This window comes from Amblyomma americanum, chromosome 9 (genome assembly GCF_052857255.1).
Source record: "Amblyomma americanum isolate KBUSLIRL-KWMA chromosome 9, ASM5285725v1, whole genome shotgun sequence".
Lineage (NCBI taxonomy): Eukaryota > Metazoa > Arthropoda > Arachnida > Ixodida > Ixodidae > Amblyomma > Amblyomma americanum.
In genome coordinates, this window is record NC_135505.1 from 35564922 (window position 1) to 35589072 (window position 24151).

At 47.3% G+C, this 24151-nt stretch overlaps 1 protein-coding gene across 1 annotated transcript in view; it reads right to left on the minus strand.

The window, feature by feature from the left end:
- LOC144103290 (uncharacterized) overlaps positions 1-24151 on the minus strand; it is a 175775-nt gene that overhangs the window by 110198 nt on the left and 41426 nt on the right. The window contains exons 3-4 of the mRNA XM_077636051.1: positions 21312-21406; positions 3820-4021 (exon numbers count right to left, since the gene is read on the minus strand). Of these exons, the coding sequence (XP_077492177.1) occupies positions 3820-4021; positions 21312-21406 (297 nt within the window). The remainder of the gene's footprint in view (positions 1-3819; positions 4022-21311; positions 21407-24151) is intronic.

Here is a 24151-nt window from a genome sequence, read left to right on the forward strand (position 1 = left end):
TGTTTGTAGATGGCTGGGCTGGCACCAATAGCGCCAAAAATTTGCCGAAGCTGCGATGTAAAGTGGGTCCAGTCCGGGATGGTATCTTTATGGTTGACGAACCAAGTCTTAGCCACGGCGGTTAAATAGAATGGCACGTGGAGAAGCTTCATGGCAGAGTCCCAGCGATTGTAGGCACTGACCTGGCTGTACTGATCGAGCCAGTCCTAGACGTCATCACCACGGAGACCCGCAAATGTAGGAGGCTCGCGCTGAAGGGTCGTGACGGTTCATGTCGGGTGTCCAGGTGACATAGGAGCAGCGGGGGCGTTGGAGTCAGGGTGGCGGGCGGAGGGATCAGCAGGTAGGGGTAGCACACCTGCTGAGGCAACAGCAACGCCTGCGGAAGTGTCACGGCGTTGTTGGTCGACGGTTTCCATCTTCGGAGATGGTCCGACCAGGTGACGACCGGAACGGAGAGGCAGTGTGGCGACGGAGAGGACGCGAGATCTAGAGCAGCCTCCACCACTTGTCAGACTGCGGACCAAGCGAGCTCTTTATTCCCGCTGGCAAATATGGCGGCCACTCCTCAAAAGACGAAGATGCGAGATGATGATGAATATTCACAGATGAAGACGAGGGTCATGCACTGTGCTCACAGTATTTATTTGTTCATTCTTCAAAGCTGCCGACACGCCGCTTTATCGCTTTGTTTGCGATGCAAGGCGCGACCAGATTTATCTCGATTGATTGCACCCAGACGGAGCCAATTCTATGTTGTTCCAGAATGTTGCAGTAACTTTGCATTCTTTGTCGCGAAAATTTGCTATCAGGTTGAAATTGAGCGCTGCAGACAGAGGCGCGCATTCTGTTTTTCGACCGCCGAGCACGCTAGTTGCTTTCGCCGCCGCCGCCCTGTCATTCAGTCCATTCTGGGCGTAGGGCTGCCCAATAAAGGGTTTTATTTTGAAATAACTTTTGTCTGTCTTACTTACTAGCTAAACTGCCGTCACGACTACGTGATAATATGATCGAATGCCGGGCGAGAACACAGATAAAATGTATAAGCCTTCATTAATTGCCTCTTTAAGTTTTCATTGCAACGCTCTTTTAACAGGGATAGATTGTTACTGTGACGTTCTATAAGGGCGTTTGTGTGTTCTAGTTCTTGGGGTGTGTTGCTGCTTATCAATTTCATAAAAGAACAACACCACCGAGGGTTACGCTCGTTGTTTTTCAAGAAAGGGGCGACTCTGTTTTGTACACGGTTAACTTTAACAAGAGAGTATCAGTATGCATTCATCTGTAGTAGTGTCATATTTGTTAACTGAGAGCCTCTTTTACAGCGTTTGCAAGCTGCAATTTATCTGTTGTAGCTCAATTTTCAGAGCTGTCGGGAATATCTGTCAAGTGCAGGGTAGTTTCGCCTTAGAAACACTACGGATGCAAAAAAAAAAGAGAACGCTTACTCTCTCCCACATAATGCGCCAAAGTCTGCGAGGGCACTCTTCCACGTGAGCGCTTTGTCTCTACTTTCGGTTCCGAAAGACGTTTAAGCAAGCTACTTTTCCTAAAATAAAGACAAAAGGATCTTGCCCGGTCCTCCAGCTTTCATCTTTCGTCTCCTCTTATCTCTCCCGAGTTGCCTGATATTGAGCCGAGGTTATGTGCTGGTTATCTGCTCAATAGTGAAAAGAAGGCCTAAGTGCTTGCAGTATTGATGACATATAAAGCATCAGAAGACCCTCGCTTAGCTTCTACCCTCAGATTCTGATCACATTTCTGATGACACTCGACGTTTTAAAAGGCCCTCTACGTCAGTACTGCTGTACACTCTCAAGGTCATCTTACGTGCACAATATAAACCCTCCGAAAGTTGAAGATTTGTGTGCCGTCACCGCATTCTAGTTCGTAGAGCACCGTACGCGAAAATCTGAGATCATATGTTGACTTAGCTCTCATTTCTACTAAATTATCATTGAGTCACAAAATAATGACTAATCATTTCCCATTGATCCACAACACAAATTAAATGGATAGAAACATTCCGACTTGCTCTTCGTGGTTCGCGTGGCGATTGTGTGCCTGGCGGCTTCTATTTATAACATACGTATTGAAGCAAGGCTTTCCCTCAAGGTTTAAAATCGCCCTCTTTTTTACTTTTACGAATATAGTTCCGATATCCATCAGGTAGAAATTACTCATGATTCTTGGCGTTCGCCTCTATATTTCGATAGCCGCCACCCCATAGGTTGCAGCAATCGCAGTAAATTTTGGGTGGATTCTCTGCTTCTGTGGAGTGACGCCACGCAGTTATGACAACAAACTTCTCTTCTAATGTATATTTTCAAACAGGCAAATGTACACGATATTTACAAGTATTTACAGCAATGTCACATGCGAGTAATGCACTCTACAGCACCCGAGACGCCGCAGGTCCCGCACGTCTTAACTGTACGTTGACTCAGCGTTTACCAGTGGTAATAGCACACGATCTGCCCCCCCCCCCCCCTCCCCCAGGGGACCCTATGATACATCGGCACCCTGGGCCCGATAGCGAAGACCGAGGATGCTCCTGGCTTGTAACGTTATTGACATATACTAATTGGGCGGGGGGGGGGGGGGTGCAAGCGTCCTGAAACGAAAGAACGTGAGGCGCATTATTAGCCTGCTGCAAGCCGCTGAAGAGAGAAGCGCCTCTCAGGGATGATTTGCTGCAGCTAGAGGCATATGAGACCCCGCGAGCCTCATGCATGCGTAGCGACATTCATCCGCCTTACCACAGAAGGCAGTTACCGCTGTTGGCAGTTCCTCTTACGCATCTTTACGTGAATTATTGCGACATCTATACTACGTACACGCCTCCTCCTCCAAGACCAAAACTTCAAGCGATACAAACGGACATTGCTTTTGTTTTGCGATCCGCCTGTTTCTTTTATTATAGTTATTATATTTAACACCTAAACTCATTTCCTCAGGGTACTTACACAATATAAGAATTATCGCCACAAATTACACAATAAAAATCAAACCAACTGCTGTTCGCACAATACCTTGTTCAGTGAGCCCACACATGATTCGGGGCTATAAACAAATATTTTATTATATTAACTTTGTTGTTTTCACACGGGCTTAAGCATAAGACAACCTCTATTTTTCTGCGCCCAGCGCAAATTAGTGTCTATTCCAAATGTCCCTCTCCCAATTCCTGTGTCAACTAAAACCGGCACAAATTCCTTTATTCTATTTTTCCATTCCCTTACTAATTTTAAGTATACGGTGCCCGTCTGACAGGGTTTTCGGGAGACACGGCTTTCAAGGCGTTTGTCGGTTTTGTGTGCGAGGTTAAAGAAAATTCCACTTCGGCGCTTCTCTAGACATTTTTGACGTGTGACATTGGCAAGGTGTCTATGCACGGACGCTTCCTCAGGAAGCCGAGCCTAAGGTGAACCTGCGAAATGCGGCTATTTTTAGAGGACAGCGCAAGTTCCCTATATCATGGAACCCTGCTGCTTTGTATGAAAACTTGTCAACATGACTTTTTCTAGCTTCCCGCCCTGTGGAATATGCGAATGCCTTGTGGCATATTTGTGGCATAAAAAAATATCAAGCGCTCAGCAGAGAATCATGAAATTTCCTTGGTGTCATATGTATTATGAACAAGATTTCCTTTTTTTGTAATTCGTAATTTGTAATTTGTGACTTCGTATTTGGTAATTTGTGACTTTGAACGCTTTATACTACAAAAAAAAGTGCTTCCCTCTGGACCTGGTGCTGGTACACACGCTATTTCTTTCATTTTGGTTTCTAAACTCTTATAAAATTCGGCAAGAAACCCACCCGAATATTGTGTACGTCCATTTCGATGGCGCTGGAGTAGAACCCAGGCGTTTTGACCCTAGCGCTTGTGATAAATTTGATACTTTGGGGCCCAGAAGCTAGTGCGCCTTGATATCTTACACTATCGGGCGTCACTATTATTTGTAGAAACCATTTTGTCTCAGTCAGACTACCACGAACTAGTTTCACTGTTGTTGTTGATCTGGAAAGAGAGAAAAAATGCAGTGAAACGTTTTGTCATGCAGAGACAAGTATGTATCAAAGAAGCGAGCGCTCGCTTTGCTTAATGCTAGTTTCAAACAATCCAGCTGTCGTTCACCGATTAGGCACCTCGTCAAAGCGCATTTATTCAACTTTATTTGAGTAGCGGTTCGTTATACAAGAGACGACCGCAAATCCAGCCTGGCGAGCCCTTTCAATGCGTGATCGTTCTTATAGGCAATAATATAGGTAGCGTAACGGCAAGCAATGTCGTATATTGAGAACGAAAGTGGCTCTTAGTGAAGCATAAATCGAGCTTAGCGCACATTATTACGTTATCCAACCTGCGTCCTCGATACTGTGTCAAGGCAGACATTTGAGGAACGTAGAGGGGCAAGTATATATATGCAGGTTTTCAGTTGGGAAAAACCTCCAGTTCCGAAGCAACAAGCTGTCCTGGCCAATTCCTGTTCAAGCGAGTTGATGGGCGCTCAAGAGATAAGGGAGAAATATTTTTAGTTGGAAAGCAAGAAGAAAGCTACCTTAGTCCCTCTTACAGTAGCTAATGCTATGCGGTTTGGTTTATGGTTTGGCTTATAGGGGTTTAACGTCCCAAAGCAACCCAGGCTATGAGACACGCCGTAGTGAAGGGCTCCGGAAATTTCAACCACCTGGGGTTCTTTAACGTGCACTGACATCGCACAGTACACTAGCCTCTAGAATTTCGCCTCCATCGAAATTCGTCCGCCGGGCCGGGATCGAGCCCGCGTCTTTCGGGCCGGCAGCCGAGCGCTATTACCACTCAGACACCGCGGCGGCTCAGTTAATGCTATGCGTCACAAAAGAAAAACTGCGAGAAGTGTGGCAACTAATAGTGTTAGGCACAGAATTAATTTCTCCCCACGAATTTCGTCAAAGTGCACCAGAACCTTACGCAATCGCAAGTGCTTTTGTGAACGCATCTAAATTTCATCCCTTCCAAATTATGCAGCAGAAACACTGGCCTCGTTGTCAGCACGATAGCGCTGAAGGCACTGAGCCACCACAGGCTATATTTATTACGTCGAGCACAATCTATGACGTAAAGCATTTTAGTCGCTTTTTGTTACAATAAATTTCTTTTCCCTCCAAGGGCCGCTTTGGTTGTACTGCCCAGCTGCTGACCCGAAATAGAGATTCGATCACGGCGACGGCAGTGACATACAGATGGAGGAGTAATTCTGGCAGAGGCTCGCGCACTCTGAGATTTGAGTGCACGACAGAGAAACCGATGGGGTTGAAATTATGCATGCCCTGCAGTACGACTCATACCCGGAGTCGCTTTAGGACTTTATACCCTTTAAAACGAAGACCAAATATTTTGCCTCTTCTTCCTTCAAGCACTGGAATGAAACACTTTCTAGCTTGCTTGAAACCATTCCGGCCATCACCAGGCTGTGTGTTTCTCTCTTAGATTCAATGCTTTTTTTGCGCACGTGCCGAATCTGGTAGCGCAGCATCATGCATATATTGAAATATTGTGCAAAGCCTGTTCGCAGCTGATTTCGTTCTAATATAACACTGCAAGACCCACGTGGAAAAGCTTTATACGAGAATGATTCATAAAGAATGCTGTTACCAGTTCACCATGACCGCTGAAACCGTCCGGCCTCGGAGCGAAGTTGCTGTCAAGTGTCGACGCGCGAACGCCAGCGCATCAGGAACCACGTTTAGTAGATGTGTACGACGATGTTTTCAGGAAACGTCATCTGCCTGTTTGTGTAGCGCTAGCTACACTGGCCGAGAGTGAGCAGTTTCGCGTGGCTCCTGGGGAGCCGTGAGGCGCATACGCGAGGAGCAGTGATGTCACACGGCGCAAAGCTGGCTCGCCGGAGCCGCCGCTGCCGCCCGCGTCTCGCCGTTCTGCGCATTCCAGAGGAGTGACGTGTAAGCCGCGGCAGGCGCACAGGCGCCGGCGCATGCTCAGCTGTGCGCCCCTGTTGCGCAGTAGCCAAGTCTGATGCTGCGCCGGAGCCGCTTGATAGCACCTCTCATTTTATGCTCATGCGCAGAGGTATCAGTGGGGGTATACATATAGTGAGGCGTTTGCCAGTGTAGTATAGCCATGGAGACGGAGAGCGAAATTGCTGCTCAGCGGCAGTTGATGCTCAGCGTAACTCACGCTACGTATGTCCTGGCATAGCCGAGCTAAGCCGCTGCCAATTTTTTGTTTATTGCTGCCGACTTAACTGCGCTAAGAAAACAACTCTCAACACCCTACCATGTATCGACCGTAGCCTAGCCGCCTTTGTGGCACCTAATACCTCTTGTCTAAGGCCCCAAATATTGCCGCGAATCATTGTAGTAGTAGTTCGGTCATCATTCAAATCTGCCGGCACGCCGACATATAGCTTCGTTTGCGATGCAAGAAGTCACCAGATTTTTCTCGACTGATCGCATCTAGGCGGAACCGATTCTACGTTGTTCCAGAATGTTTTGCGTAACATTGTGCGCTTTATCTGGAAAGTTCGCTTTAAGCTTAATATTTAGCACGGCCGAGAGCGGCGGACATTCTGTACGATGACCGCCGAGCACGCTTGCTGCTACGGCGCCGCCACCGAGTGAATCAGTCTATTGTGGGCGCAAGTCAGCCCAAATAAAGAGTTCTATATAAACTCCATTTTCGCTTATCTTTCCGCAATATGGATAGCAGTCACTACTACGTGACATCTGGTGGAGGTGCAGGGTTGCCTTATATGTACCGGACACCCCCTTCAAATCATAATGCCAGCCCTCTGCACTTCTCACCAGAGGACGAGACAGGAGTTCACCGAGCCACCCGACGCCTCCAGAGAGAGCAGCCTCAGTTCGGGACCCTGACGGACCGCACCCGATAGCGAAAGGGCGCTGCTACGAGGACCACAACCTCGCCAAAGATGTCGACCCTGATCATACTTCAGCCCCCGCGAGTGCCACCAACTTTCAATGTATCCTCAGGCGAAGACCCCGAAGAATGGTTGGACCAATTCGAGCGTGTGGCATCATTCAAACACTGGGATGATGCGAGGAAAATCGACACGTATTTTCCTCACTGGAGGGCTCAGTACATGCCTGGCACGAAAACCACGAATCGCCCCAATCCACATGGGAGCTATTCAAGAAGGAACTTTTCAAACTATTCAGCAGTGTCGTGACGAAAGAAAAAGCCTAACATATCCTCAAGTCCAGGATCCAGCTTCCGAACGAGCCCATCGCAGTTAAGTCGAAGAGATGAAGCGCGTCTTTCACCGCGCTGACCCCGATATGACCTAGGAAAAGAGAGTTCCGTTAGCAATGCACGGCGTAAAAGAACAACTCTGTCAGCCTCGTCAGCCACCCGCCAAAACAGTCGAGGAATCCATGGAAGAAACCTGCTCGATCGAGAAGACCCTCGACGTCCAGGCTCAGCAGTGCAACCGCCCTTCCTCTTTCTGTACAATCCGTCCGGACACGACGACCACCACCAGCGACAACTTGCAGGCAGTTATCCGCGAAATCATCCGCGAGGAGCTACGCCGATTGCAGCAACCCTCCCCAGAGGCCCAGGCAGAGACTCTAATGGATGTGGTACGAGAAGTGCAAGAGGCACTTGGCACCCCGACGACCACAGAACACCAGGCCATGACCTACGCCGCTGTAGTACGCGCTCCTCAGCCCTAATGACCATGCCTACGTCCTCTCCGACATAAAGAACTTGTTAGCAAACGCTGCCTCCCTGCCCCCGCCCATCCAGCTTATGAGCGACGCTCAAGTCCCAGGAAATGCGACGCCTGGAGAACTTCCGACAACCGGTCATTGCGATTCCATTGCGGTGAGGCAGGCCATTATCTTCGTCACTACTCATACCGATGGATCGGTACTTGTGGATTTGCCGTTGACGTTTCACGATCAAGCTTCGGGAAACGTCCGCAGTAAATCAACGAGTACCTGCATCGAGAGAAGTACACACCGAACTGCCTTTTGCGCTCCCAATCACCGTCAAGTTGGCGGTTTGCGTCGCCATGCCACAGCTACGCAGCCGAGGTACGAGGACGGTCTCCCAGCCTCCGTAGAGGAAACTAAAGACAGCAACCTTTGGAGGTAAGGTTTTTCACGAGTGAAACATCGAAGTTCCTCCACTGTCCACGCCCACGAAGACGCTGCTCGCGCTACGTCGCATGAAGAAGCTACACTCGCTGCACCGACGCCGCAAAAAATGACAACCTGGACCACGACCCGAACTGCCTTCAAAACGGCGAGCCACCCAGAAAAGCTTCTACGACACGCGCCATCCGCGATTCGCGTACGCGACGAAACCGTGACAAGACACCGAGGGCGACGTCCAATGCAAGAGCTATGACATCTAATTTAGAAGTGACTATCGGCGGCCGGAAAGTTACCGCTCTAGTCGACACAGGAGCCGATTTCTCGGTAGTGAATGGGACATTCGTTGCGTAGCTGAAGAAAGTCACAGCCTCCGGGGAGGGTCCAAAATTCGTACCGCCATAGGCTACCTCATTGCGCCACCAGGGCGATGCAGAGAGCGAGTGACCGTCAAGGGACATACCTTTCCTGCGACCTCCTCTGCCTCTGCATCTGTGGCGTTCGCAGTACTACAGCAACGTTTCCGCGACGTGGTACTCGACATCATTTTCCTTAATGAGCATGAGGCAATCATTGTGCTGCGTTCCAGACTAATCACGCTTTCGACGGACGGAGTCATCCCTTCTTTGACGACTATCGAGCAGGATATTGCCCTGAGTGTCCTGTATGAACAAGTGAGCGTCCCACGGCGAACAAGTGTTGTGGAAACCTTAGGTGCCCCGGATGTCAAATGCATGGAATCTCTCGTCGAGGGGAACACGGTGTTGCTTCAAGAGCGAGGAATCGGCATTGCAAGAGGCATCGTACATTTCCGCAATGGACAAGCTGAACTGCTGCTGACGAACTTCAGCGAAGAATTCCGCACGTTAACCTTAGGATCTACGATTGCTTTCCTCGACGAACTATCCGACGTTCGTGAAGCCTTCGCTCTCTCTGATCGAGTTTCATAATAGTCACCTAAGCGAGATCGCAAGGAACATTTCGGGATAAACCCAGCCCTGCCCCGCAACAAACAAGACGAAATCGGCAATTTGCTTCGAAGCTACAGCGATTGCTTCTCGTCATCGCTGAAGATCCGGGAAACGCCGATTGCCGAGCATCGCATTATAACCGACAAGCACGCCCGACCTCTCCGCGATCAAGTCATTCACCCATCGAATAGTCTTTGGGTGGTACTGGTTGTTCTAGTGAAGAAGAAAAAAGGAGCACTTCGATTCTGGGCGTCGATTACCGCCGCTTAAACCACATAACCAAAAAGAACCTCTACGCCCTCCCCGGTTCAACGACACACAGGACCGGCTCTGTAACGCCATGTATTTCTTATCGATGGACCTAAAGAGCAGCTACTTGTAAATTGAGGTCGATGAAAGAGATAGGCTGCATCCTTCACTCCAGAATGGCCTCTTCGAGTTGAAGGTCATGCCATGTGGTCTCTGTTCCGCAGCAGCGACGTTTCAGCGTGTGATGGGTACAGTACGGGCAGGACTCAAGTGGAAAATTTGTCTAGTTTATTTAGATGACATCGTTTTCTTCGCCTCGAACGTTGAAGGTGATGTAAAAAGGCCTTGAACAGTACTAGAGCAAATCAAGTCCTCCGGCCTAACCTTGAAAGCACAAAAGCGCCAATCTGTCTCTGAAGAGCTGCTGTTTCTAGGCCACATAGTTATCAAGGAAGGAGTGCGCCCAGCTCCGCAGAAAACAGCTGATATGGCACCATTTTTCATACAGGCCGATAAGAAAGCTGAGCGCAGATTCCTTGGACTGGGCGCGTAATACCCACGATTTGTGAAGACCTTTTCACGCATCGCTGAGTATCTGACCCAGTTGTCATAGGCAGGCGTGCTATCTAAATGAGAAGCGCCGCAAGCATAAGCCTCCAAGGAACTTCAGCGTTGTTTACAGTCCCCATCAATCTTTGCTCATTTCGATGAAAACGCCGATACTGAAGTTCGTATACCTACGCAAGCAGCGTGGGCCTATGCGCCGTCCTCACTCAGAGAAGCTACGGACTGGAGAAAGTAATCGCAGACGCTAGTCGTCTCCTTTCCATGGCCGATGCTAACTAATCGACTACTGAGGAGAGCCTTGCCACCATCTCGGCTATGTTGAAATTGCGCCCCTCTACGGGCAACCGTTCACGATGGTCAGTGATCACCACACACTGTGCTGGCTTTCCAATTTGAAGTACCCCTCCGGCTGCCTCGCTGGATGAAGTCTGAGGCTCCAGGCGTTTTTCACCAGCATCGTTTCGAAGTGGGGACGCATGCACTCTGACGCCAACTGCTTGTCGCGAGCCCCTCTAGATGCACCGCCACCGCACAATGATGAGGACGCCTTACGGAGACCCCTCACCTCCAGCTCTTTTCCATAGTAACAACGTTCGGATCGTGACCTAAACCGCCTGATCGTGTAATTGAAAGGCAAGGCTTCTTCACCAAGCGAGGACTGCATTACCTCTTAATACAAAAGATGTCCTCTTGAAAAAGATCTTCACAGTGAACAAAACAGCCGACCTCCTTGTTGCAGCTTCAAGTCCCTGCGAAGAAATTCTACCGGCTTCACACCACGAGCTGACAGCTAGAAATCTCGAGTTTTTCTCGCACCCCCCACCGCGTTAAAGACAAGTATTACTGGCCCCGACTGTCTCCCGATGTCAACAATAATGTGAAAACCTGCCGAGATTATCAGCGACGAAAGACGCCTCACACCCGACGAGCAGGATTTCTGAACCACCCTAAACCCATATCAAGGCCCTAAGCATATCGGCGTGGACTTGCTTGGCCCTTTTCCAAAGTCAACGTCAGGAAATAAATGAATCATCATAGCGACCGACTACCTGACTCGCAACGCTGAGGCAAAAGCCCTACCGAAAGGAACAGCGGCAGAAGTGGCCAAATTTCTCGTGGAATGCATTCTTTTTCGATACGGGGCCCTCAATGGGCTTATCACGGACAGAGGAACAGCATTCATGGTGTAACAAACGCTTGCCATCCTGCGTTACAGCCAAACCAGCCACCGGAGGACAACTGCATACCATCCGCAGACCAACGGAGTGACCGAGCGCCTGAACAAAACCATCGCCGATATGCTCGCCATGTATGCCGATGCCGAACACAAAACCTGGGATGTCATCCTTCCTTACGTTGTCTTCACCTACAACACCACAGTGCAAGAGACCACCCAGATGACGTCTTTTAGACTCGTCCATGGCAGGGAGGCCACGACCACGCTAGACGCCATGCTGCCCAACGTTACAGAAGAACGGAAAGTCGACGTTGCCGCCTACCTTCAACGCGCAGAAGAAGCCCGAAGACTTGCCCGCTTACGGATCAAAGACCAGGAGCTGACCGGCGCCAGACACTACAACCTACGACGACGGAACGCGGTATACAAGCCAGGAGACCGAGTCTGGGTTTGCACGCCCCTTCACCGCCGCGGATTGAGTGGAAAGCTTTTGGGCCGCTATTTTGGCTTATGAAGCGGTCTTCGTCGGCTAGGTGAACTGGACTGGGAAGTCGCCCCTGAAGAAATGACGGCATCCCAGTGATGCCGCGTACGACCAGAAGGTGTGCATCAGAGTTGAAGTCTAGGTCAGTTGGTATACATTCTTGAAAAAAACCAGCCAAAATATTGAGCACAGCAAAGAGACGAGGCACACATGACGACTGGTCTTTTTTTTGTCTATCCGCTTCCAATGCCCCGAAGATGGCTCCGAGAATCCAAAGATTGTGACGAGCTATTCGGGCGCCGAATTCACCCTGAGGCAATGGGACAGAGTACGCGCTCAGCAAGTGACGATGACAACTGCGCTGACGCATACCGTTGTCTGTTTCTCGGGACCGTGCATACTTAGAAAGATACCCAGCGAAGAGGAAAGGGATTGCAGCAGAGTTCAAATCTGGGTCAGTTGGCACATGTTGCTGAAACAACTAGTCAAAAGATATAACACAGCGAAGAGACCTGGCACACACGACGACAACTGTGTTCCTCGTGTGTTTGCTGTGTTCCGTCTTTTGACTGGTTTTCAAGAAGGTGCGCACGTCCTCCGTCTACAGTCGGAATATGGGCGCAAAAGATCAAGGACTCTGTGTTTGTTCACTGGGAGTTTATTTTTCACATCAGTTATCAGTTTTCCTTCTAGTCGCCTTATATTTAAAGCGCCGGGTCGATGCTTCATTCAGAGGGGAATAATGCTTGAATCTTTTTAGTGTTTGTGCATTCTTCAAAGCTGAATGCACGCCGCTCTATCAGTTGTTCGCGATGCAAGGCGCGACCAGATTTATCTTGATCGATCGCACCCAGGCGGAACCGATGCTACGTTGTTCCAGAATGTTGTAGTAGCCTTGGATGCTTTATCTCGAAAATTTGCTATCAGCGTTAAACTGAGTACGGCCGACAGCGGAGGTCATTATGTGCGTCGAACTCCGAGCACGCTTGTTGCTTTCGCCGCCGCCGAGTCATTCAGTCCATTCTGGGCGAAGTACTGCAAAATAAACGGCTTGTTTTAGAAGCACTTTTGGCTGTCTTCTTTATTGGCTGGACTGCTGTCACCACTGCGTGAAAATATGATCGAATGCCGGACGAGAACTCAGATAAAATGGTTTTATGGTTTATGGGGGTTTAACCTCCCAAAGTGACTATGGCTATGAGAGGCGCCGTAGTGAAGGGCTCCGGAAATTTCGACGACCAGAGGCTCTTTAACGTGCACTCACATCGCACAGTACACGAGCCTCTAGGATTTCGCCTCCATCGAAATTTGACCGCCACGGCCGGGATCGAACCCTCATCTTTTGGGCCAGCAGCCGAGCGCCGTAACACTCAACTACCGCGGCGGCTTCACAAAAAATGTATGAGCCTTCATCTTATCGCGTGCCAGAAGAGAACACAGCTAAAATATAATAACCTTCATTGATGATCTCATTATGTATTCATTGCAACGCAAGTTAATAGTTCTGTGAATAGATATCCAGTGGCAGGGTTATACTGTTCCATTTTAAAAGGGCGTTTTTGCGTTCTAGTTATTGCGATGTGTTGCTGCGGATCAATTTCGTAAAAGCACAACACGAACAGTTACGCTCGTTGTTTTTAGAAAAAAGGTGGAACAAATCTGTTTTGTGCATGGTTAAATTTAACAAGAGATTATCAGTATGCATTCATATGTACTATTGCCATGTTTGTTAACTGAGAGGTTTTTTCACAGCGTGTGCGATCTGCAATTTCTCTTTCGTAGCTCAATTTTAATAAGTGGCGAGAATATCTTCCAAGTTCACGAAAGTTCCGACATGAAAACAAAAGTTAGAAAGTTTGCTATCAACTCTAAATTGAGCACGACCCAGAGCTTCGTGCATCCTGTTCGCCGACCGCCAAGCATGTTTGCTGTAGCGTTGCCGCCAATTCATTCAGTTCATTGTGGGCGCAAGACAGCCAAAATAAAGAGTTTTATTACGACGCCATTCTGGCTATCTTGCTGCAATATGGACTGCAGTCAACACTACATGACAGTATTAGGTATTGGCAGCAGAAAGTCGATGGAAAGTACTGTAACTACACTGCCCTCATCGTCTCCGACAGTCTGTACGAACTAGTTCAAGATCAGCGATATTGAGATGTAGTATCGTCATCATCATCGACAGCATCATCCTCATCACGCAAACTGCAGGGAAAAAGCCTCTCCCCTGTATATCCTACAAACCCCGTCCTTTGCAAGCAGCACCCATCGTGTTTCCCCTAACTTCTTATTCTCATCTTTTGACCAAACTTTGTCCCGCCCGCTGCTACGCAGCGTTCCCTTGGAATCCACTCCGTTACCCTTAAGGACCACCGGTTATCTTGCCTTCGCAATGCATGGCCTGCCCAGGCCCATTTCTTCCTCTTGATTTCGACTAGGATGTCATTAACCCGCGTTTGTTCCTGCATCCACTCTGCCTGCTACCTGTCTCCTAACGTCACACCTATCATTTTTTTCTTTCCTAGGCTCGCTGCGTTGTCCTTAACTTAAGCAGATGCATTTCGTTAGCCTCCACATTTCTGCCTCGTAGGTGAGCACCGGTAAGATACAGCTTTTGTACAGTTTTCTCTTGACGGATATTGGTGAACTTCATTTCATGACCTGAGAGAACGTGGCATATCCGCTCCGCGCCATTCTTATCCTTGTAGTTATTTCATTCTGATGATCCGGAAGATGTGTCACTACCATCCCTAGGTAAACGTATTCCTTTACCACTTCCAGCACCTCGCTGCCGATTGTGAGCATCTGTTCCCTTTGTAGACTGTGGAACATTACTTTGGTTTTCATCACGTTAATTTTAGAACCGCCGTTCTGCTCTTCCTGTCTAGCTCATTGATCATGATTTGCAGTTCACCGCCTGAATGCCTCTGCAAGTCTGCAAGGCAATTCCATCAGCGAATCGTAGATTATCTAGGTATTCTTCATTGACTTTTATCCACAGCTGTTCCCTATTCAGGCGTCGGAATACTTCCTGTAAACAGGCGGTGAATAGCATTGCATAGATCGTGTCTCCTTGCCGGACGCCCTTCATTGTTAGAATTTTATTGCTGACTTTATGGAGGACTATGATAGATGTGCAGTTGCTATTTATATCTTACAGTATTTCGACATAGCACTCTTCTACACCATGATTCCGCAATGCCTGAGTGACTGCAGCTATTCCCACTGCTTTGAAGGCTTTCTCGCTATCAATGAACGTTATATATCTAAAGTGGCTGGTTATGTTCTGCTGATTTCGCTATCACCTGATTGATGATGAAGGGAATATGATCTAATGTAGAATATCCGTCATGAAAGCCTGCCTTGATTAAACTCTAAGGTGGCCTTGACTCTATTAGCAATTACCTTAATAAATACACTTTAGAGAACGGAAAGTAAGCTGATTGGTCTGTAATTTTTCAAGTCCTTGGCGTTGCCTTTCTTATGAATTAAGATAATATTTGCCTTCCAAGCTTCTGGTACGGTCGAGGTCATAAGTCATTGCGTGTACTGGGTGGGTAGTTTTTGTAGCACAATATACACTCCATCCTTCAACAAATCTGCTGTTACCTGATCGTCACGAGCTGCTTTTCCCCTTTGCAGTGATTTTAAGGTTTTCTTTACTTCCTTCTTCGTTACTTGCGGGGTGACGCCTTGCTGCGGGCTACTGTCCCTCTCATTAACGTTCTGATTACATTGGCTACTGTATAGATTTGTGTACAACTGTTCAGATATTCTTACTATTTTATCCATCCTGCTAATAGAATTGCATTCCTTGTCTCTTAACGCATACATTTAGTTTTACCTATGCCTAGTTTACTCTTGGTCACTTTTAGGTTACCTACGTTCTTGAGAGCATGCTCGATTCTCTCCACATTGCACTTCTTTACGTCGGCTACCTTGCACTTGTTTATTAACATTGATAGCTCTGGTAGTTCTATCCTTTATTTAAGGTCAGACGCCCTCATGCATTGGCGCTTCCTAATCAGATTTTTAGCCTGCTGAGATAGCTTGCCGGTATCCTGTCGAACCGTTCAACCGCTCACTTCTACTGCGAACTCCGCATTGATAGCAGCCAGATTACCATTCACTGTGTGAACATTAAGATTGTTATCTTCAGTTGAAGCTGAATATCTGCTCTGCAGCGATATCCTGAGTTCCACTTGGTGCCCTTTTACCGCTAACTCGTTAATGAACTTCCTCTTCACTAGCCTCTCCCGGTCTCTCTTCAAGTCTAACCTCATTCGAGACCTTACCATTCCGTGGTCGCTACAGCGCACCTTTCCGAGGACGGCCACATCCTGAACGATGCCAGATTGAGCGCATGGTATGAGTCGATTTCATTTTTAGTCTCTCTATCGAGGCTCTTCTATATCCACCTCCTTTTCTCTCGTTCGCAGAAGAAGGTATTCATGATTCAAAAATTATTTTTATATGTGAACTCTACGAATAACTCTCCCTTGCTATTCCTAGAACCTCTCCCATAGTCGCCTACCGCCTGGTTGCCAGCCGGCTTCTTGCCGGCCTTCGCATTGAAGCCGCCCATCAGCATTGTGATTTTACTTTGTTCATTGTCGATTCCGCGTCTCCATAGAAGCTTTAAACAGTCCGGTAATCATGGCTGGATATAGGGGCGTAGGCCCTTCACCACCTTCAGCTCCATTAACAAATTGCGAAATTCTGCCAAAATTATGAACGACGAAAGACGCTACCTAAGAGACCAGCAGAAGTCCTGAGCCTTACTGCACTTTCTACATATGGGCGTGAAGCATCTGGAAACAAATGGTCCAGCTTGGCGGCTGACTACCTTATTCGTTAAGCCGAGGCAAGGGCCCCTTCGAACAAGACAGCAGCTAAACCAGCCAGGTTTTTCACGTAGCTCATCCTTTACCACACGGTGTCCTCGAAATGCTTATCACAAACAATGTAACAGCACTCTAGGCAAAGCTGGCACAAGCCATCTCTCGCTGCAGTCAGTCAAAACACCGAAAAACTATTCAGAAGAGCAAGGTGCCGGGATAGCTTGTAATGCATTGTACTTAGAAACAGCGCGATGAAACGCGGACATGAAGAAACCACAAACATGAGCGAAATACAGAACTGAAATATGATTATGAAGGAAAGATGCTTAAATAAAAAACATGAGGAGGTGGGTAACAGGGCTGCTGCAGCGATAACAAGCAATCATCGTGGTCGCGTCACAAGATTTCAAAAACAGCAACGAAGGAAATAAGCGATAAATAGACGGTGTAATGAGCCGCGAAAAGGTGGTCAGGTGGACAATAACAAAAGCAAATTCAATGAAATATTACTCAAAACGGCGGAGAATGCGTTGAAACCATGGAGGACGCAGAGGGGAATATACAAGTGAATACATAAAAATTTAAGAAGTTAAAAGCTTTAAAAACATGCCCAAAAAGGGGGATTAAAATTGGTAAAACAATATAAAGCACTACCAACAAGGGATCATATGTGGCGCAAAGCAACCTTAGCTGTTCATCATGCTACCCAGAAAATTCAGCCCTCTTTCCGACGAAGAGAGGGATGTAGTGCTCACGCATTTTTCACCAGAATAAAGAATTTGGATGCCTTCGACGATTTCTCTTGTCAACCTATCACGTCCTCGGCCGATTGTGGTGCAGCAATTAAAGTCAGGGGTGCAGAGACTTTCAGGGCTTTTTTGTGGTTTTGCGCTTCTTACAGTGCTTAGCCAGATGCCCAGAAATGGCTATACTTTTAACGTTGTTTTGATGTTTTTAGAGACGCACATTGATGCACCTTACCGTTTGACCGATACACCTCTTCCCGTCGAGCCGTTGAGCCCAAAAAGTCCGTGCTAGAACTTCTCAGACTACTGAGACAGTAAGGGCTACGAGCAGCTAACTCTGGCAAAGCCAGATGTATTTCCAAAGGCGTCGACGTCCTGCAAAAACGTTTAACGTCTCCAAGCAGTTCCCGCTGCGCCAAACCGTCACCTTTCTTCGAGCCAAGGACCTGTTTCTGGTTCAATCCCGACAAGGAAGGCGGCTGCACGGTGCTCCGGCGGGAGACTTCAACGCAAGATCCACCAGTGCCCTACAGACTGTCTTCCACAGAAGAGACGGTGTCAACCTTTTCAAGGTGAAGAAGCAAGCTGCGCGCCTTTGTAATTCACTAAAATTGGACAATCTAGCCACAACAATTCAGTCTGCGAGTCGTCTCAGCGGGAACGCGTTTTCCTCCGCAAAGACCTATAAGCCTGCGACCCCGATTCGTGTTATAGTTTCTGAAAATGAATCTTGGCAAAAGTAGGTCGCAATTTTTCATAGGGACAAGCTGAAGTTAATAACTGTTGATGACCCTTTCGTGGTCATTGGAGCAGGTAAGATCATCGAATATTTAAACACTATCCATGACAGCGACTTAAAAGCCTTTTCCGTAGCCATTAAGAATTTATATTACTCGTACCGCATAATGAATTAATGCTGTGCATTGAAGCCGCTATTGATACTTTCGGAGCCATAAGCTTCCAAAACGCAGTCGGTCTTTCCGTTCGTGATTTTTTGCGCCTTTAGACTTCTACCTAAAATCAACATTTGTTACTTGGAATGAACACAACTATATTTAAACACAGGGATTGTGCATTGGGTCTTGTGTAGCGCCCATTCTAAGTGAACTTTTTCTAGCCCAACATGACAGAAACCTGCATGAAATGATTCCTAATATGGGCGTGGTAAAAATTTTCCGCTACGTTGACGACTATCTCGTCCTTTTAGATTTGAGTCACGAATCTTTCACCTCAGCGGTATCGCAGGCCCCTTCCTTATTTGACGCATAAAACACCCAAAGATCAGTCGATCCGATTTCTTGACCTGAACCTCCGATTTTCCGACAACCACACCTGATGATCTTACCAACCTAGAAGCCAGAAGTCACTCCTGCCATTCGCGTCAGCCCACACAAAGCTTGTCAAGCGGGGCATAGTAAAACTGGATTTCCAAAACGCGCTGCAAAAATCATGTGAGCAGTTCTTCCTGGACTGCTTCAATAACCAGACCAATCGCTTTTTAACAGCAGGCTACCCTTTGCATCTGCTTGTATTCGTAGCCTGCTCCATGATCAAGAAGTCCCGACCTCACGCCGGGCTTGCTGCTTCAAACGATAACCGCAGAAATTTTTTAGTAATGCCCTATCTCTACACAATCTGCCATCGTCTAAAGAAAGTAGCACAGCGCGCCGGCGTGTATGTCGTCTTCACTGCTCCCAACAAGCTTTCCGCTCTCTGTTCAAAAGTGAATAACCATCCGGAAACCTGAGGGTGTAGGGTGACACTCTTACCATTATGCCCTCTGTGATTCAGGAATAATTTACTCCGTCCCAGTGTCATGCGGGAAGAGGTATATCGATCAAGCGGGAAGGTGCATCAATATCCGTCTCCAAGATCATCAAAACAACGTTAAACGTGTACCCATTTCTGGGCACCTGGCTAAGCACTGTAAGAAGTGCAAAATCACAGAAAACAGCCTTGAGAGTATCTGCACCCCTGACTTTAATCGCTGCACCACTATCGGCTGAGAACGGGATAGGTTGACGAGGGAAATCGTCGATGTCCTCCAAATTCATTATGCTTGTGAACAATGCGTGAGCACACCATCCCTCTTCTTGTCGGAAAAAGAGCTGAATTTTCTTGGTGGCTTGATTTTATGAATGGCTTGAACACCTAAGGTTCTTTTGTGCCGCCTTGTTGATTCCTTGTGATTTCTTGTTGGCAGTGCCTTTATCTTGTTTTACCCTCCCCAGCGTCTTACAAGATTTTAACGCATTTAATCCCCCCTTTCTGGGCACGTTTTTAAAGCTTTTACCTCTTACTTTTTTATGTATTCTCTTGTATATTCCCCTCTTCGTCCTTCATGGTTTTAACGTATTCTCCGCCGTTTTGAGTAATATTTCATTGAATTTGTTTTTGTTATTGTCCACCTGACCACCTTTTCGCGGCTCTTTACACCGTCTTTTTATCGCTTATTTCCTTTTTTCCTGTTTTTGAGATCTTTTGACGCGAGCACACTGATTGCCGGTTATCGCTGCAGCAGCCCTGTTACCCAATATCTCATGTCTTCTATTTAAGCATCTTTCCTTCAAAATAAACGCTCAATTGTGAGTCAGCGCTCGTGTGTGTCTTTTCTTCGTATTGCCCGCGTTTCATCGCACTGTTTCTAAGTACGAAGAACTATTGTCTATCATCAGCATTCCAAGGAATAGCGAATTGAAAGAGCAGAAACATTGCAAAAATGGTTGACGTGCATATAGACGCATAACACAAGACGTCGGATGCCGGCCTGCCTTTCGTCGTCATCGCCAGCAGTCTGAAAAAGTTATTCTGTTTCAGAACCGATGCAAATGCAAATCAGTTTTAGTGTGCGGCATCTTGACCTGTGCAATGTTGAAACATAACGTTTGCATAGTAGGTTTGCGTACCATAGGAATTGGTAGTGTCTGCAACTTTTTTTTATTACCTTCACTGCTCTTGCATCGTGCTCACGTAATGTCCCTGACGTTACGGCTTTATTGTATGTTGAACGCATCGCGGTGTACAGCACCCACTAGCATACTAAGTGGAGCCAGTGCCCTACAATGAGCCCTGCATATACGTCGACTTAGGCTTCCTCAGTTGGACTTCACCGTTCTGAGAATAAAACTGAGGGCATGTCACCCGAAAACCTCTAAATGGGCCGTAAGCAGGCTGCAGCACTAATACGTCTTCAATTATCTGCAACCAAACTTCAGAAAAGCAGGAAAGGACGACCGTAAAAATTCTAAGTTAGATAGTCCAGGAATCGGGAACGGCGACAGCTTGGCTTTATCGAACTACGCGTAAAAAGCAGGCGAGTCAGACGTTAGATCTAATTCGATGTATTGCTCCTAAAACGGGTGGCGACCTCTTATATGTTGCACGGAAGTTCCTGAGGTCGTTTGTGTAGTAGCGCCTCTTTTACGAAGTCCAATTCCACCATTTCACAAGCGGACAATGGGATCGCTTTGAAGCTATACATCCAGAGGCAATGAGAGTTACCTTGTCTTTCACTCATAACTGCGATTGTAGCGCTCCAAGAAAGTGCCAATGGTTTCTCCTACCACCAAAGTAAGAAAGGTGGGATATTGTCACCCTGGTCGTGCGAAACCACGCTCATAATGTGAACTGAATAACGCGCCATACGCTTAGTCCATGGTGGATTTCCGGCGCAGACGCCGACCATTGGCAGAGAGCGACCAAGTATTTTTCACGCATAAGTAGCGGTGCTACTGCCGTTTCGGGAAAGTGTACGCTAGTTGTGGGGCGAGTTTTATGAGCACGCTGTGGTTCGGCAGAGCAGGGTAAGTTGAGATAACGTTGAATACCGGCGACCTTCGGCAACACCAACTGAGCCTTCAGTAGTTTCTTTGCTTCCACTCATCGTGGTGCTAGCATCACGAATAACGCCACGAGCAGATGCAATAAAAATAAACGCCAAAAAATACAGCATCTGGACGCTGATGTAAGGGAGGCCGTACGCGGAGAGCGACGGCAGACCTTCTAACGCAGCCGCAACAGTGCTGCTGTTAGGTGCGGTGCTCAGTTTGTTCTGTGAACATGCGCTTTGTTCAAACAAGACAGTGTTGGACAAATGCTTGAGATTACGGCAGAGGCGGAATGCATACATCATTCCTGTACAGCAAATGTACTCACGATTGGGTAGCGTAGAAGAAGACACGGAATGTTAGCCCCTGGTATAACGGTGGCTTCAGCTGTGCGCCTATAGGCCTGGTCAGCGTTCGACCATACTGTGAACAGGAATCAGAATAAAAAGCAGGTGTTCAGAAAGTGCTCCCGTAAAAAAAAAAAAGACGCCTGCCTAAGTACAGCCTCTATCTTTTCTCCAGTCTACGCTATCCTGAGCAGGAACCAAAGGATACGCAGCCGAAAGCATCTGCGTATATTAGTGCAATGGTATAATAGTGCAAACCCACCCATTAGATACAAACAGGTGCCACCCAAGACTCTACGCATTAATGATACCAAGCGCCGGACTGAACAATCAAATGCTCCTTGAGAGACGCAATTTTGGTTGCGTGTGTTCTGGTTTACTAATAGTGACAGCTCAGCAATGAAGTTGCCTTTGCACGAATATTTTCAACTTTTCTGCTTTTCTTATATTTTGCAGTGCAGCTATGTGCTCTGTTACGTATTGTGGTTCACGACAAACGGGAAAATGATGATGAAAGTCTTTTGCTTGTGGGGAAGGTAAAGATTACTAGTGAGAGCTGAAGGGCAGCTTTCATAATTTTAGTATTCGGCCTTCCCACTCTGTCACACTCTTCTTCCATGTACCGTACAAAAGAATCTTCCGAGTCGTGAATCTCCGCTACGTTAAAAACGAATGCCGCGCTTTAGTGTCATGAGGCTGTAAACATGCCGTCTTTTCAACGAACATAAAACATGAGGGCAATATTACTGTTACATCCGCAAATGTCATCAACTTGGTCAGTTGTCCCATTTACAACCTGTGTTTCGTGCCGTTTGCGTTTGTGCACCGGTAGCGCTTGTGAGCTCATGAATGTGCGCTCCGGCGGCAGTGGTTGACCGAGCGACGGCACTCAGGCGGCCCACGCTACCAGGCACAAAGATTCTTCTTTGAACCTGGAATGAGAACAAGATATTGAGCACGTCTCCGGCGCTCGTTGGAAATAACAGCTAATTCTTGCTATGCCGTGATGGTAAAGAGCTGATGTTGGCCCACAGAAGTTTATAACTGCAATCACACCACTAAAGTTCTAAGCGTCATGAAGCGGGTTTTGCAACTCTCATCAGCCTGACTATGCCCGCTACAGGACTAAGATCTCTCAATACTCCTCTAATTAGCTTTCGCCAATGCTAGCCGCGGCAAAGTTATCCCCGCAGAGGTCTTGTTCTCGTGCCCCCTTCCCTCCTGTTATGTTTGCCTTTTGTTGGAAATCAGTCCGTCATCCTTAGCGACCATACGTTTTCATGGTTTCGCATTATGTTTTGCTCAAGGCCATTTCTTCTTGATGGCTGCTTCTGCCACTTCCACTGAACGAATTACTAAGTAAGAAATATTCAGCTCCTTTCAATGCGCTTGCCTATAACAGGTGTGACAAGAGAGGTGTACGTATCACAGGTGCTTTTATTGCAACTCGTACATTGTCTTTCGCTAATCAGGTGCGTTAACGTTTAGTGTGTGTGTGTTATGTGGCTGGAACCAAACGCCTGCACAGAACCTGCGTCATCAAAGGCGGACAACAATTCACATTAACATTACACTATAAATCATATTCATACTATCAATCAGATGTTAGAGAAATGCGCACATTATAACTAACCCCTATATATAACCTTCATTGATTACGAGAAGAAATTTTACTCAGTGGAGACCTCAGCAGCCATACAGGCATCGCGGAATCAGGGTGTAGAAGATCCTTATGTCAAAATACTGGCAGTTATATATAACAACTGCACGGCTACCAGAGTCCTCCATAAAGTCAGCAATAAAATTCCAATAAAGAAGGGCGTCAGGAAAGGAGGCACGATCCTGCCATTGCCATTAATCGCCTGCTTACAGGTGGTTTTCCGAGGATAAATTGGGAACAATTGGGGATAAGACCTAATGAAGAATACCTAAATGATCTCCGATTCGCTGCTGAGATTGCCTTGCTGAGTGACTCAGGAGGTGAGCTGCGAACCATGATCAATGAGTTAGACAGGAAGAGCAGAACGATAGGTCCTAAATTAACATGCAGACAACCGAAGTAATATTCAACACTCTAGCAAGAGAACAGCTGTTTGCAATCGGTAGCGAGGTCCTGGAAGGGGTAAAGCAATACATCTACTTAGGGCAGGTAATGACAGCTGATCCAGATTATGAAAGGGAAATAACTAGAAGGATAAGAATGGGGTGGAGCGCATATGGCAGGTTCTCTCAGATCATGAATGGAAGTTTACCAATAACCTTCAAGAGAAAAGTGTACAACAGCTGTATTATACCAGTACTCATCTACAGGGCAGAAACGTGTAGGCTAACGAAAAGGGTTCAGCTTAAGGACAAAGCAGGAGCAGGAAAGAAAATTTATAGGTGTGATGTTGCGAGACTAAAAGCGGACAGAGTGGGCGATGGAACAAAGTCGGGTGAATGACATCCTAGTCGAAATCAAAAGGAAGAAATGGGCCTGGGCAGGTCATGTAATGCGAAGGCAAGATTGCGGCTGGTCCATAAGGGCAACGGAGTGGACTCCAAGAGAAGGCAAGCGCAGTAGGGGGCGGCAGAAGATTGTGTGGGTGGATGAGATTAAGAAGTTTGCTGGCATAGCTTGGGCGCAGCTGGCAAAGGGCAGGGATTTTTCGAGAGACATGGAAGGGGCATTTGCCCTGCAGTGAGTGTAGACATTCCGATGATGATGATGATGATGATGAATTCACATTTTACAAATGAAAGTTGGAGCAGAGTTAATGGTTTGTGTAACTGACATTTGCCTGTGCACAAAAAATTTCTCTTATAGTTGCGTTCGGCTACA